General features: G+C 39.3%; 1 protein-coding gene and 1 non-coding gene across 2 annotated transcripts in view; both read left to right on the top strand.

Annotated features, from left to right (window-relative positions):
• The first annotated feature begins 4,667 nt into the window (after positions 1-4,667).
• Positions 4,668-4,749, top strand: TRNAS-AGA (transfer RNA serine (anticodon AGA)). The gene has a single exon. It is a non-coding gene; the product is annotated as a tRNA-Ser (tRNA).
• Positions 4,750-5,223: 474 nt separating this feature from the next.
• Positions 5,224-15,244, top strand: part of CFAP418 (cilia and flagella associated protein 418) — a 22,970-nt gene continuing 12,949 nt past the window's right edge. The window contains exons 1-4 of the mRNA XM_024756608.1: positions 5,224-5,390; positions 10,084-10,171; positions 13,489-13,553; positions 14,085-14,150. Coding sequence (XP_024612376.1) covers positions 5,230-5,390; positions 10,084-10,171; positions 13,489-13,553; positions 14,085-14,150 — 380 coding nt within the window. The 5' untranslated portion in view covers positions 5,224-5,229. The remainder of the gene's footprint in view (positions 5,391-10,083; positions 10,172-13,488; positions 13,554-14,084; positions 14,151-15,244) is intronic.

Consider the following 15,244-nt stretch of genomic DNA (forward strand, 5'->3'; position numbering starts at 1 on the left):
CTTCAGCCAAGAGTTTCTGTGGCTTGAAAAGACCATTCTGCGCCCATATTAGCAGGAATGGGGGAAGGAAGACCTTAGCATCTCTACAGGCTTCTAATTCACAGGTCGTTGAGTCAGCCTCACTGTTAGCATACGGTGGGGATTTCCTAGTCCCCAAAAGTAGTATAAGAGGATTTCAATTTAAATGTTCTCAAAGGCCACACTTCTCCCCCACCTTCCTAGGCACTACAGGAGAAACAAATACGCATCAGTTCCAGCCCCTGTCCTTCAGGAGTTTGTGTCCTCATATGCAATATGAGGTCTAGACATAATCACTTAAAACTACAGAGCAGTGGGTACCTCCAAATGACACAGGCAATCAGAGACAAAGAACTAGAGGGGGTAAAATAGCTTTTGTTGATACGGTCAATCTGGGCATGAAAGGATTCCAAAATGTGGCAATCTGATATTAAATTTATATCATTAATTTTATAGCCACTAAAAGCAGTATTATCCAGGATAACCAGTATGATAATGAAATAAGACAATGTAATGGTTGCAATGAAAATCTCTTAATTAAAGAATTTCTAAATTGCTTCACTTCTCTGGCCTTAACTGCTTCGTCTGTAAAATGAAAGAGTTTTATACACAATCACTAAAGTCCTTTCCATCCCCCTATAATATTCCTTGGGCAGTTCACTGTAAGGGAGACAGTTCTGTTGGCTTTATCCTTAGGGACTTCTGTGAGCTTTTCATGTACGTGGAGAGCTTTTGGATTTTCAGAAACCTGCAGGCATCTTTTTTAAAACTATAAAGATTGATTGATAGGTGGAAGTGTGACTGAGGAAATGGAGCAAACTGGTCAGCTTAAAACCCGGGCCTCCTTCCTATGAGGCACTATGGCCAATCGGGGACACGGAAGACTACGAGGCACTAAACCTAAGCCCCGGCCTGTGAGATATTTCTGATGGCCTCCATCCATTTGGTTCTCAATTTGCTTTTGTTATAACGCTTAGCTGAAATTCCTACTGCCCCACATGGTTCCTCAACTGATCCTTTTTTCTTTTGCTTGAATCAGGTTTAACTTTCTGAAGGCTGAAAATCATAAAGTAAAAAATGATATGAAACAAGGAGGAGGGAAGAGGGAGTTGGACTCACAGAACTACAGAAGTGAAAAAATTATTTTAACGTCAAAGCCTCAAACAAAGGCTCGACTACTGACTTCTCAGAGGGATGATGGGTTTGCGCCACATACATTAGCACTTGCCTCTTCGCGCTGATCTGTTTGTTGGTTGCTATGTGCATGGTGCTAAAATGTCCATTTGGGTGGGATCAAAAATTGTATGACCCTCTTAGAGCACATCTGTAAGTACTGGCCTTTTGAACAAATGACTATAGTTCACCAGGCCTCCGTGCTGTCAGAGGCTGCTTCCCATATACCAACTTTGAGCCTAGCCCTACCATATGGACACACGGGGGTCTGTGAAAAATAGTGGCCGAGGGGCCTGAAAGCATGAGAAGGTCTGGCAAAAAAGTGACAGGTTTTGTCCAGGCTGCCGAAGAGAAATGTACTTAGGCTAGAAAGACTGAAGAGGTGCACATCTTCAGAACGTGCCTGTGGATCCAAATACACCCTAACAGATTCTTGAGAGATCCCCCCGGCGGCCGTGTTAACCTTGTCATTGTTATTGTTAAGAGGCTATGCTCATTTCTGGCACCTAACACTGGACACATTGACAGCAACGGGGTTGATGGAAGAGGAAAGAATCTGTTTTGCAGTTAAAAAAAAAAAACAGTTCTCAGGCCATTTGAAATCATGCCAGAGAAGTACTTGATTTCGGCATTCCTAAGCTCTCTGCGATGATGCCGCAAGTGGTGTCCCCCATGTGTGATGAGGTATTTCAGGGCCAGAGCTTTCTCAAGATGTTCCAAGCCTGCAGGCTCCTGATCCTTTTTCAAATTACAAAGATGATAGTATCCCAGTGAGAGTTGTGACTAGTCTAAACTCTCCACAGCTGTGAGAGATGAATGTACAAATTCCAATAAAGATTCTGCGTGTTATGGACTGAATTTACCTACACGGCATCAAGGCCTAACTCAGGACGACTTAAAAGAATCTTAAAAGAGCTGCTCCCAGTGCTATTTCCATTTCTTCTATAGCATTAGCTGCTGGGAAGCTGGCGACTGTTCTGTGAAGACGCCTCCCCCCTCACACCCACGCCACTGTCACTGCCCAGCGGTGGGTATCTATCTATCTATCTATTTACTTGGGAAAGTCAACGGGGCTTTGTTTTCTTATCATGGACACCTTTTCCTTAAAATACTTCCTTGGAATGCTAAGTAAATGTAATAATACACAGCACGCCACTTTTACCGTGTTTAATAATTGTATTGTCTGAAGACTCTTGTCTATACTCCTTTATGAAACATCTGACACTCGGCATGCTTTCCAAGACTGGGAAAGAGTTAAGGGACAAGGATTCACATCACTGTCTACACATATTAACAATTATAGAGAGAATAAATAAGATTCTTCACTTTGGAAAACAAAAAGACCAAAGGAATATACAATATATTTTTTAATTATCTTCTAATATGATTTGCACGAACGCAGACTCTTCCAAAGCCAAGTATACATTCATCACGTACATCCACCTCCATTGCTTAGAGGCCGCTGAAGTTCACCTGGTATCGCTCCTGACATCTGGAGATTTTTTTTTTTTTTTTTTGCCGCTGTGGCTTGTGGGATCTCAGTTACCTCACCAAGAACTAAACCTGGGCCACAGCAGTAAAGCCTGAAATCCTAACCACTAGGCCACCAGGGAACTCCCTGCAGATTTTTAATAGTATGCTATCATCATCCCATTTATCAAACAGCCATACACATATGTGATATGTGGCGTTTCTCATTGTAGACACTGAACTTGACTTTTCTCACTCTAACGCAAACCAGAAAGACAACACAACTGAGGTCAGAAGACCCAATGAACAGTTGAACAAGCTGTAAGTGAAATTCTCAAAACACCAAACCTCTGGATGATCTACACATGATATTCTATTAAAACCGGAGTGGGAGTGGAAGAAGGAAACAAGCTCCAATTTTTTCCAATATTCATGTAAACAAAACACACAACTAGAAACATGTCCTCTTTTATCTTTTCATAGTCCTTCATGCAAATCTTCTACATGCTAAAAGATTCTTTCAGCCACTGGTGGTATACCTCAGATTTCATCTTTAATAGAGAAAAATCAAATTATTAATTTAAGCCTATTAAACTGTATGGCAACTATGCATAACTCCCCCAGAACCATATTGCAAGGGCAATTTCAGTATCAAGTGGCTTATTCCTGTCTTTTTTTGGAGGCCAGTTCCAAGCACCATCACCCAGCAAAGCAAGTTAGGGGAAAACAAAACAAAACTTTTAAATATTGAGTGGGAAGTCATACAATATGCTAGGATTCTGATAGCTAAAACAAAGAAAGCTTCAGGGAGTATAACCAGGGCAGCCAGACAGGTAAGTGGAATGTTGCCTTGCTGGGAATATTCAAGGTTGGTCTGATGGTAAACATTAGTGATGTGCTGGTAAATGCTTGACAACTAACTCTAGTGAGAAAAGTATTTTGTAGCATGTGCAATTTCCCTGGAGTAAGTACACTCATGAAGGCTGATTCCAAGCTACCCAAGTGACATCACTAACAGGAAGTTAGGAAGAGATTCACAATAACAACCCACTGTATAGTATTTCAGATACAATAGATGTAAATAACCTCAGCAGCATAAATTATAGTAAAATGTAGGTAAATAACTAGACTGTAGTGAATTTTGAGTATTGCTTTTGTTTTTTAATATATTTAATCTAATTTTTTAATAATGGTTGCATTTAACAGCTGGCTCCCAAAAGTCGAATATTTAAAGGTAGGCTCTACATTCGCTCCATCACACCACTTCATGTTGCTCTTCAGGGACATTAAAGATATTCTGAACAAACAACAAACCAAATAAATGAAGCTACTAATTCAACTCGATTAAACTAGCTCCAGAGTTTCCAAGGCTGCCAACCTCTTTGCTATCCCACGTTAGAAATACTCAAAAGTTCAGGTTTCGGTATGCACAGTATTTACAGCAGTACCATGAAATGACAATACCTTGCATTTTATCACGTATCACACTTTTCAAAGTAGTGTTTTTACGGCACTGTGGGACAGTCTGGCCCTGCATAGTGAATTTAAATCAGTGGGCAACAGCATTTTAGTGCCTAGTGGGTAAAAAGAGTCCTTGGAAGCTGTTTGTCCAAGAGAGAGGGGCAGGGGTGGAGCTGGGAGCCCGTCAAGGAAGCCCGGAGGCTGGTCGGTGGCCCCACAGTTGCCGGTTCCCTCCTGCAAATGCACACCTCTGCAAGCAGGTGTACAGCAGCACCAGGCTTTCTTCCTTACCTCTTGTTTTCTGACGCTAACTTTAGCGATTTTACTAAAATTCAGTTTTTTCTGATGGGGAGTAAAAGGTTGGACGAGATATGCTCTAAGAGCCCTTCAAGAAGGTAAAATTATTAGAGCCATAACATTCAAATATGCTCTTATCTGGCAGAACAGCTTTGCAATGTTTTCCTCACGATCTAAACATACCTGTTACTGGAGTAGATACTTGTGTGCAGACTACATAGATCTCATTGCCAAAAGTAACGTCAACAGTAGTCGTGGCCGAGTGGTTAAGGCGATGGACTAGAAATCCATTGGGGTCTCCCCGCGCAGGTTCGAATCCTGCCGACTACGGTCCTCCAGCCTTTTGGTACAAATCCTTGTTTTCCTTTTGCAGGCTTCTCCACAGATTATTTAAAGAATTTATGAACTGCAGGAACACAACTGGGACCCCAATGGGGCAAGATGAAGAGCGGATGAGGGAGCTAGGCAGTCGTGTGATTGTGGTTACAACTTGAGTCCAGAAGAGGGAGATGGGACAAAACACGCCAGACAATCTGGAACAAAGAAAAGCAAAGCGTCGCGAAGTAGGAACGGACAGTTCCGTCAGACCTCTCGCCCCCCGGGAAAGCCTGTGCCCCGGGGCCTCGCTACCCCACTGCATCCTTCCGCGCGAGCGCGTCAGCGCCCCGGCATCGCGATCTCCTAGGACAGCCTCGGAATGGCTCGCGCATGCGCTGGGGTGGCCAGCGCGCCCTGCGGATCCTCGCGTTGCCCCTGGAAACCACACGGTGCTGTAGCTACCAGAGCAAGGGAAGGACATGACGATTCAAGATGGCGAAGGACCTGGACGAGCTCTTGGATGAGGTCGAGTCCAAGTTTTGCAGACCAGACCCACTGAGACTGGGTATGGTCGAACGGCCCAGAGGCGGAGGCGGTGGCGGTGGCATCCTCAGCAACGACCAGAACCGAGCCGAGGCGAAAGAGAATCTCAGGTTAACAGGCGGGAGGGGTGGGCTGTTCTGGTGAAGCCTGCTTCAGGTCCTAAAGCCACCCCTCCGCCGCCGGACCCAAAGAAATGTACCCCCGCCCGCGACCTCCAGCTCCTCTCCCTACTAGGGCCCAGACTGTCATATTCCCCACTTCCGGGGCCGCACACACTTCAGCCCACCGGCCTGGAGGATCCTAACATCTCTTCCCAAGGCCCGACTCCGCCCCCCGAGCAAGCCCCAGAGGACGGGCCCCGCTGATACCCCGCCTCTGAGAGCCCGCGGCTTCGCTCAGGTTCCGTTGCGGGAGAGGGGGTGCGGCTTAGGCTCTCTCTCTTGAGCCCCGAGGGGGTCACAGTGACCCGGGCTTCCGTTTGCGTGAGCGATTCTTTTCCGCTTTTGAGATGCCCGCACCTCATCCTATTGCCTCTGGTCCTCTTGGGACCCCATTCCCAAGGCAGAACAATTCTTGGGCCAGTTGTTGGAGAAAACGATTCCATTCTATTCCATCATTAGTTGATTTTTTTTTAAGCTCAGATAATTGAATGAGATTAGATTTAAGATTAAAAGGTTTAATTATTGGTAACACTGCCTTTATTAATCCAGCCACCTTCCTTCTCCCCATGGCCCCAGCTAAGGGTACCAGATGATCTCAGGCATCCAAATTGAAATTTGGGGGATTTTCTTAAGTCTTGGCTTTTTATCCAGAAAAAGTATCTTTCAAATTTGTCAGTCATTTTTCTTCTGTGTAATTATTCAATAATAGGACTTTCTTCTTTATCTCATTTCTCCCCTCAATTCCAAAAAAACAAAATTTTTGCCAGAGTGAGTATTGCCCTTCAAAGTGATGGCTTGGGAGCCTCTGCAGTGACTCTTGCTTGAATCTCTTGGAGACGCTTGTGGAATTACACAGAGGCAGCTTTGGAACAACCCAAGAAAGTCAATCTTGTTTATTTATGGCTGCATCTGTGGGTTTTGTTTTGTTTTTGCGCACCTGTGTGTGATTTCCCAGAACCCAACACCATTGCTACCCAATTTACAAGACTTACCTCTAATGACATTTGTTTATAAAAATTCACCCTCAGAAAATAAAAACATTGAAAAGAGTCTAAAATTTAGAAACAGAAGTTCTAAAAATTAGTTGAGTACTTGGCAGCATTCTAAAAAATAACTGTAGAGTTATTTACAGTTGACTAAAATGACTGCTTTGGGGACTTCCCTGGCGGTTCGGTGGTTAAGACTCCAAGCTCCCAATGCAGGGGGCATGGGTTCATCCCTAGTGGGGACTCGGCCAAAAAAGATGACTGCTTTGAATGAGCTAACGCTCATTTGACTGTTTATGCAAATATCACTCTCACTAATTTGTATATTATTATCTTGAATGCTGGACATTCTTATGTACTCATTCCCAGCACATCTACCATTCCTATCCTACAACAATGTTACCTTGCAAGTTCTTTTGTTCTTTTTATTTATTCCTTTGGGGCATGGAGAAAATTTATCAAAGAGCCTTCCAGAGCCTATTCATCTTAGGAGAACTAGCACAGAGGGATAGGATGTCTTGGAGCAGGCTGCTGAAAATGGAAAGGGTTACTAAGGTGGACGGATCCTCTCCAAGCACAGGTCCTTTTGTACCTCTCTCCGTAGCCTGTTGTTATACTACTAAAATCCATCCATAATCCTCGTAGCATCCCATCCCACGTTACTACCTCAGATTTTTCAATAATACATTTATAGAAGCTGTAACAAACCAGTACTGTTGCCATTCATGTGTTGAATTCAAGTGTTGTCATTCACTTCATTTGGCAGTGTAGTTGTAAATTATGCAAAAAAAACCAGCAACAAAGACCCTAAACTTAATAACAAATGTAGTATATAATGTCAAATATTAAAATTTTGTCCTGAGCCAAAATTGATACCTAAAAGTTAGGAACTGATTTACATTATGAATTTATTAATAGGAGACTACCTGCCAATTGTGTAGTGATATAGCCTGTATCTCTTTTTCTTAAAAGAGTTAAAATACCAAAATTGTCCCTTAAAAATGATAGCTCTGCAGATAATAAATGACCATGACACATCTGGATACCAGGAACTACTGCTAATATAAATGGTCAGAACATATACAACTTGATGAAGAGTTCAAAATGATAAAGAGAAATATGTGATTAGTTTTTTTTTTAAAAAAAAGACTGATGTGAATTGAACTGCAATAAGAATAAAGTGGTTCAGGATGATACAGATGGGAATATTTAGAGATAATATCATAAACTCATAGATGATATCTATAATAATAGCCAATACTTACTGAGTCCTTTTTATATGCCTTATATGTGTTATTTCATTTAATCTCCGCATCCCTACATGGTAAATACTATTATTATGCCCATTTCACTGACCAAGACCTAGAAGAATAGTTGCCTGCCCAAGTTCATATTTCCAAATCTACCAGGACATCGTACATCCAGATTTAAGCTTTTATGTATTGTACATCCAGATTTAAGCTTTTATACCTTTCACATTTAATTGTGGGTTTCAAGTGTTTACATTTATTTTATTTAGAATATATATTTTATTTTTGACAGAAACTATATCTTAAATCAAGATTCAATATAGTAAGCAAAGTTAAGTAGGGAACCAATAAATGTTTATTAACCTTTGATTAAGACTATTGTATTACAGCATCAAAAGACAAAAAGTATACTGCTTACATGCTTTCTCAATGAAATGATGGAATTTTTTCCCCATTTCTGTAGCAAAGCATAGGCAAGTGTAGGCATCATGAAATTGTGTGATCTAATAACAGACCAGAATCTTATGGAAGCTGATAGTTTGGATCCCTAACAGTACTGAGTAGACTGGTAAAGTTTGAATGCATCTGATTCTTGAAATTGTGAAATTGCATGAGAGAGGGGAACCCAGAGAGTACATCATGAAAACCAGAGGAGAGAATTTCTAGAGGACATCTTAGCAACCTGCTGTCGCGAAAGAAATTGAAGGAATTGGTACACAAGTGTCAGGTGCTTCTGAAAGATTAAAGCGAATTGGAACTGAGAAAGACCATGTAGTGATTTGGGCAGTAGTGACTTTGAAAAAAAGAGTTTCACTATAGTTGAGGAATATAGAGGCCAGAGATGGAATATTACACCTGGAAGAAGTTTTAAATAGTTGTCTAGATTTCCTCTTTACATATAAAACGTCTGAGGTTCAGAGAGGTTAAATAATTTAAACTAGGTGCGTAGTTCTCAACAGGTGATGACTTTACCACTCAAGGGGCATTTGGCAATGTCTTGACATTTTTGATTGTCATAACTGGGGAAGGGTGTGCTACTGGCATCTAGTGGGTAGAAGCAGGGATGCTGTAAAACATCCTACAGTGCACGATAGCCTGCCCCTGTCACTGTGATACACACACACACACACACACACACACACACACCAACAAATTATCTGGTCCCAAATGTCAGTATTTCTAAGGTTAAGAAACCCTTATCCAGATCACCAGCAGATGCTAAATCCAATATACTTGTAAGGAAGTAGAAATAATGGATATAGACTACTCTTCAATAGTGAGTAAAATAGGGTGGCAGCTTCAAGAGGGGTTTTGGAATGTTTCTTTGAAGAGGAAAGCGTACTTAGCATACTTGGGAAGAAACCAGTATACAGTGGAAGATATTAAGGGTAAAAGTTAGAAAGGGAAAAACTGAAGAGGCAAAGTCTGGGCACAGATGGAATCAGACATTCAGTGTTAGGCAGTAGCCTCTGCGTTTTCTTACATCAGGTTGATTATCTTACTCTAAGCAGTATCAAAGGAGGGCTATAATCCTTATGTTAACAGTTTTGGAGCAAATATGTTTCTAGAAATAGAGAGTTCGTCTAAAAAAACCTGTCTTTTAAAACAAATAATTTAATGATCCAATGAAGTTATAATGATATACAGCATCTGTACCGTAAACTCTAAAGAGAGTTAATCTCATTTAGTGTTAGGTGTCTAGACTGCCCTAGACTCAATTCCAAGCCTCTCCTCCCACTATTTATATGACCTTGGCGAGTTTTTGAATCTCTCAGTCCCTATATCTTCATCTATGTAAAGTATTCAGTAAATGTTAGCTATTAAATAGGAGTTTCATGCAGTAACAGTTTGTCAGTAATCCTGTGATGATTTTACCCGCAGAAGGTAAAGAGGTAGAGATACTCTGTCAAGCAAATATCACTTTTTTGTGTGTATGTGTGTAATTAATCATTTGGTTATATAACCTTTGGCTCCTGTAGTAAAGAGGTATGATTATTTGACTTACAATGGAACCCTTAGGGGAAAATTAGACATATTAAAATTATCTTTGTTTATAATTCTCAGGTTCTACTTATAATTGTACATATTTTGTATTCTTAAATAAACGGTTGATGTAATTTAGAAAAGTGCATACCCACCTTTCTCTTATATACAACGTACAGCTTTAAACGTTATATTTTAAGTATGTAAAAGTACACATGGGAATTTGTACCTGATGAACTACATCCTTTTTCTCAAGAATCCTAGGCTATGTCCATAGTAGGAAAAAAAGAACATCACATTTGTACTTCTGTTATGAACTCTAGTAATGGACTTTATTTAAACAAAACTCTTCTGATGCTGGCTGACTCTATCCGCACTTAAGCTTCAGCTGTTTTCTTGTTTGTTTGTTGTTTGTTTTTTCAGATCAACAGAAACATTTAAAAAAGAACATGATCTTGACAGTCTTATTAACGAAATATTTGAAGAGCCCAACTTTGACAAAAAATGCTTTGTAAGTCAAATGTTCTAAATGTACAGTAATTCTTGCATTATCCCAAGACATGTTTAGAATAGTCTGAAAACTTATTAGAATACACAAGTATCTATAGTCCTTTGAATTCTGAGAAATACAATCATTTAAAGAAATTATTCCACTTAGATTTAAATAAGAAAAAAATTAGAAACTGTGTTTTGTTTTTCATTTCTCAGCAAGAATGAGAAATTAGAAAAGCCGTTGAACAAAAGTCAGCTTGCAGATGAAGTTGGTTACTTGTATTTATTTGTATACTCTAAGAATACTTTTCTAAAAGACCAAACAAAATCAGCTTTCATTATAGGAATGTGCTTAGCATCTCAAATGTTTTGCCGTTGCTCTCATCCCATGAACTAATCAGTTAAGTTGGTAGTATTTTATTTTTTTAAATGCTTATATATCTATATCAACTTTATAAAAGCTCATAAAATAATATAACAGCCACCTATATATTTACTGGTCATACTGAACGTATCTTAACATTTTGCCAGATTTGCTCCTCTGAATTTTTTTTTTTTTTTTTGGCCACACCATGTGATTTGTGGGATTTTAGTTGCCTGACCGGGCATTGAACCCAGGGCACAGCAGTGAAAGCACTGAGTCCCAACCACTGGATCGCCAGGGAACTCCCTGGACTTTTTTTAAAGAAATAAAAATTATAGTTTAAGAACTCTCCAAATCTTATTCTACTGCCTTCCTTCCCAAAGGTAACCATTAGCCTTTCCATCCCTACTTTTATACTTTTATTACGTATGTATGTAACCATAAACAATTTTAACTAATGTATAGCAGTCCCTTACGTAACTCCACCACAGTTTATCTACATCCCTGGTGATTAGACATTTTGATTATGCCAAGTTGTTGCTCTTACAAACAGTGCTTCATCAAATATCTTTGTATGTCTTTTTTTTTTAACCCATGTATAGGAGTTTCTCTAGGATATATAAACCTAGGAAGTCGCAAGGTGTGCTCATCTTCAACTTTTCTACCCATTGCCAAAATGTTTCCCAAAGCGACTGTCTTATTTGTATTCTTCTCACCAGCAGTGATGAGAATGTATATACTTTCATTTTTACCAGTTTGGTAGGCACAGAATATATTTGTTAGATATATATATACTTGTTAGAAAGAGACCAAATGGAAGTCTAAATTACAAGGAGCACAAGGAAAAAAATCTAAGAAATAAATATAATACCAAAGAGGGTTGGTTTGTTTGTTTTTAAGGTAGGGAAGATTAAAGCAAGACAGCGGACTAAAAATAACTAGGCAGTGATTGTGTTAAGATTATGGATATGGGCCACTTCTTTTTTTGTCAGACTAAAATTTAAGTGACTGGTATAGATCTTAAGCTTTGTATTTCTGTGTGCCAGAGGGGAGAGGAGTGGGAGAGGTGAGTGAAATACATGAGGGATGTACAAACTTGCAGTTACAAAATACATGAGTCACAGAGATGAAATGTACAGCATGAGGGATATAGTCAATAATACTGTAATAGCTCTGTGTGGTGACTAGACTTTCTGTGGTGATCATTTTGTAATGTATAGAAATACCAAGTCAGTATGTTTTACCCCTGAAACTAACATAGTGTTGTAGGTCAATTATACTTCAATTAGAAAAAGAAAGAACAAAAATAAAACCAAGTTTAAAAAATCTTAATTTCTCTACATTTAACATTTTCAGTTCATCTGTGGTAAATTAATAAGCTGATGGCCTAGTTGAATAACATGTCAACACAATAGCAATGGTGTTGAATACTCTGCGAACAGAATGCATCATGAATGCTGAATAGCAATACTAATTTAATTAGTGGTAGGAAAAAAACTACATGATGTTATTCATTGATCATCTGAGCAATTCATTATTTAGTAGGCACTACAGGGTATGTGTCTGTGTGTGAGGCACTGGTCTCTTCGGTTCAAGGCATTTCAGAAAGAGAAGGAAATACTTCTCTAAAGAAGTATTAGAAAAGATATACTAATCTGAAATAAAAATAGCTCTCATAATCATGAAGAATAAGCTTTTATGCACTTCTCCTGTGTGCTCCCTTTTTGAAGTTAGTTATTATATCCAGTTTTCCAGCCTGCAGGGGAGAAAGCAACCCAAGTAAACTTCTGGAGGAAAGCAGATCAATGTAAAACACTGATTGGATGAGGAAAGGAAGTGTCTGTGAATTGCTCGTCCATATGCCCACCTTGTCCTCAGAGGCCAGATGCTCTTGACAGTATTGGTCCCTCCTCCATTGCTCGCCCATCCTGTTGTGTTTCTTTTTTTCCTTAATTTAAGTATAGTTGATTTACAATATTACATCAGTTGCAGGTTGTTTTGTTCGTTAACGACTCTCAGACTCACACAAGAAAGCCCAGAAACAACAGCAGATGTCCCAGTGTGCCAGCCTTGAGTTGTAAACACAAGCCTGGATGGCACATGGAGTGTGCTCCCAAAGACAAAAAGAGACTTAGGCACATTATTACTTTTCAGCTATGCACCAAAAATGTTTCCAGTTCTGTTTAACATCAGTTTTATTCAACAAGTAAAAGAGTTAAGAGAAATAGTAAAGTATTTTTGCCTCCATTAAATTTCCTCACCTACTAGGTAAATTGATGGCATGTCTCTGCATAGTTTAAATTGCCTTTTCTCCATCCTACTTCCTTTCCTTGGCGGTGGTCCTAGTATGTGGTCGGCCATGTTGTTTGGTACCTTATACCGGTTAACACTTAATAAATGCTTGCTAATGATGATGTCATGTAACCATATAGGAACTACTGTATGGTTGTGACTAGGTAGCTCTACATTTTCCTTGGACATCTAATGGTTGATACCATTTCATCTGATCAAAATTAATATTCCTGAAGTTACCCAGGAGTTTGGTTAGTTTATTTTTAGTTCAGGTGAGTACCATTCAGAGCCTTTAACATGAGTCTGAGGTTTTTTTACTCCTCAGTTGAATTTTTCCAGGATGAAGTTTTCAACAGCAGCTCCTTCACATTAAATCATTGAACTCTAGTATTAACTGAAGAGTTATAAAGTGACTCTAAATCTTAGCATGCTAATAATGGCAGTATGTCAATTTTCTAGACTAAACGTTAGCATAGTAATTCGTAAATTCCTCAGGGAGGTCTGCTTCCCTTTTGCCTTTAAAGGGTTTTGATCATTGTTTTCATTTCAGAAACTTTAAAATCATAGGAAATTTTAAGCCATTTTTAAAATATCCTTGTTATAAAATAAAGGATGTTAGTTTTCATGTTACAATTCTCTAAGTTACCCTTGGCCTTTTATTGTTTTGTTTTTTTTAACAGAAATTAAAATCTAAATCTTCAGGTAACACATCTGTCAGAGCTTCCATTCAAGGCCCTGGTAAGAGGTAAGTTGGGATTGCTTTGGTGAATTATACACACTGATGAGCACGGTCTAGTAGATTTTGTTACCGTTTAACGACATTGAGCAACAAAGCACCACTGGTCGGCTTTCAGGAGACAGACCAACAGCAGCATTTTTCAGTGTTCTTATGGTCTGTGACTCCTTCGTGTAAAGGAACTTGAATGGGAGGTTATTGCTATTGTAAATAATTTTCTGCTGCATAAAAAAAATGTGTGAATGGTTTCTCAAAATTAATGTTCTGTTATATTCTTCAGTATTTACTTTGTCCCTTACGTTATTTGGCAAACACATTTTTCTGTGACTCATTTTAACTCCTTGAGTGTTCCTGAATATACAGGTTTTATCCAGTAACACACTGACCCTGAAATAAATACCTCTTCCTTGAAATAGGTGGCTTGCTCAGGAAAATATACAATTTGATTACAAGAACATAGAGTCAATGAGGCCAAATTAAGTTCTCATGTTTCTTTTATGTTTTAATTTTATTTTTCTTCCATCTGTTGAACATGTCCAGCTGCAGCCCAGTATACCTTGGTGGAAGCGCTGTTCCATGTGGGATTGGGACAAATACTTCACAGAGGTAAGATGTCAGAAATATGTTATACTTTCTTAATTAGTTTTTTCCAAATCGATACCCTGTTAAAACATAGTTCTTATCATCGTGGCATGAGTCTGTTTCATAATAAAAGGTATATTTGGTTAGCCAGTCTAACTAAGAACACTTTACTGAAACGCTGATTATTATTGGGTGATAGTTGTTAAAAGCTATGGTGTTGGGTATGTGTTGTTCATTGTGTTGACACCCTTCTTTAAGAGCCACTTGAAGTGCCTGGATCACTTCCATCCCAGCTTGGTTTCCACAAGACACCAGGAGTTGAGCTTCTATCTTGCCATTTTTCCTTCCAGGCAGTGAAAACCAGTGAGTAGGACAGGTGAACTATATGATGTGTCACCCACACTGCCTTGGCCAGTCAGCATGAGAAGCTGTGGGTCTGTAGTACCCAAGGAGTTCTTAAGCACAGTCTCTTGATTTTACATATTTCAAAAGGAGAAAGCCTCCTTTTGTTGTCTCTTCCCCAACCCTCCTTTCACCCAGTATCTCACTCAGTACCTCTTTCAGGGCAATCTTATGGTCATGATGCTACCTACCCCAAGCCCCTATCAGCCTCAGACTCCTAGCCTATTCCATTGTCATTGTCGTAAAGTGGGGAAACAGATCGATTTTCAGCAATTTTATTTTTTTATTGAAGTATAGTTGATTTACAATGTTGTGTTAATTTCTACTGTACAGCAAAGTGATTCAGTTATACATATATATACATTCTTTTTCATATTCTTTTCTATTATGGTTTATCACAGGATATTGAATATAGTTCCGTATGCTATACAGTAGGACCTTATTGTTTATCCATTTTATATATGGTAGTTTGTGTCTGCTAATCCCGAACTCCCAAGCCATCCCTCCCCCACCCACCTCCCCCTTGGCAACCACAAGTCTGTTCTCTATGTCTGTGAGTCTATTTCTGTTTCGTAGATAAGTTCACTTGTGTTGTATTTTAGATTCCACATATAAGTGATATCATATGGTATTTGTTTTTCTATTTCTGACTTACTTCACTTGGTATATAATCTCGAGGCCCATCCATGTTGCTGAAAATGACATTATTTCATTCT

This window comes from Neophocaena asiaeorientalis, unplaced genomic scaffold (genome assembly GCF_003031525.2).
Source record: "Neophocaena asiaeorientalis asiaeorientalis breed wild unplaced genomic scaffold, Neophocaena_asiaeorientalis_V1.1 scaffold29, whole genome shotgun sequence".
In the NCBI taxonomy this organism is placed as follows: Eukaryota; Metazoa; Chordata; class Mammalia; order Artiodactyla; family Phocoenidae; genus Neophocaena; species Neophocaena asiaeorientalis.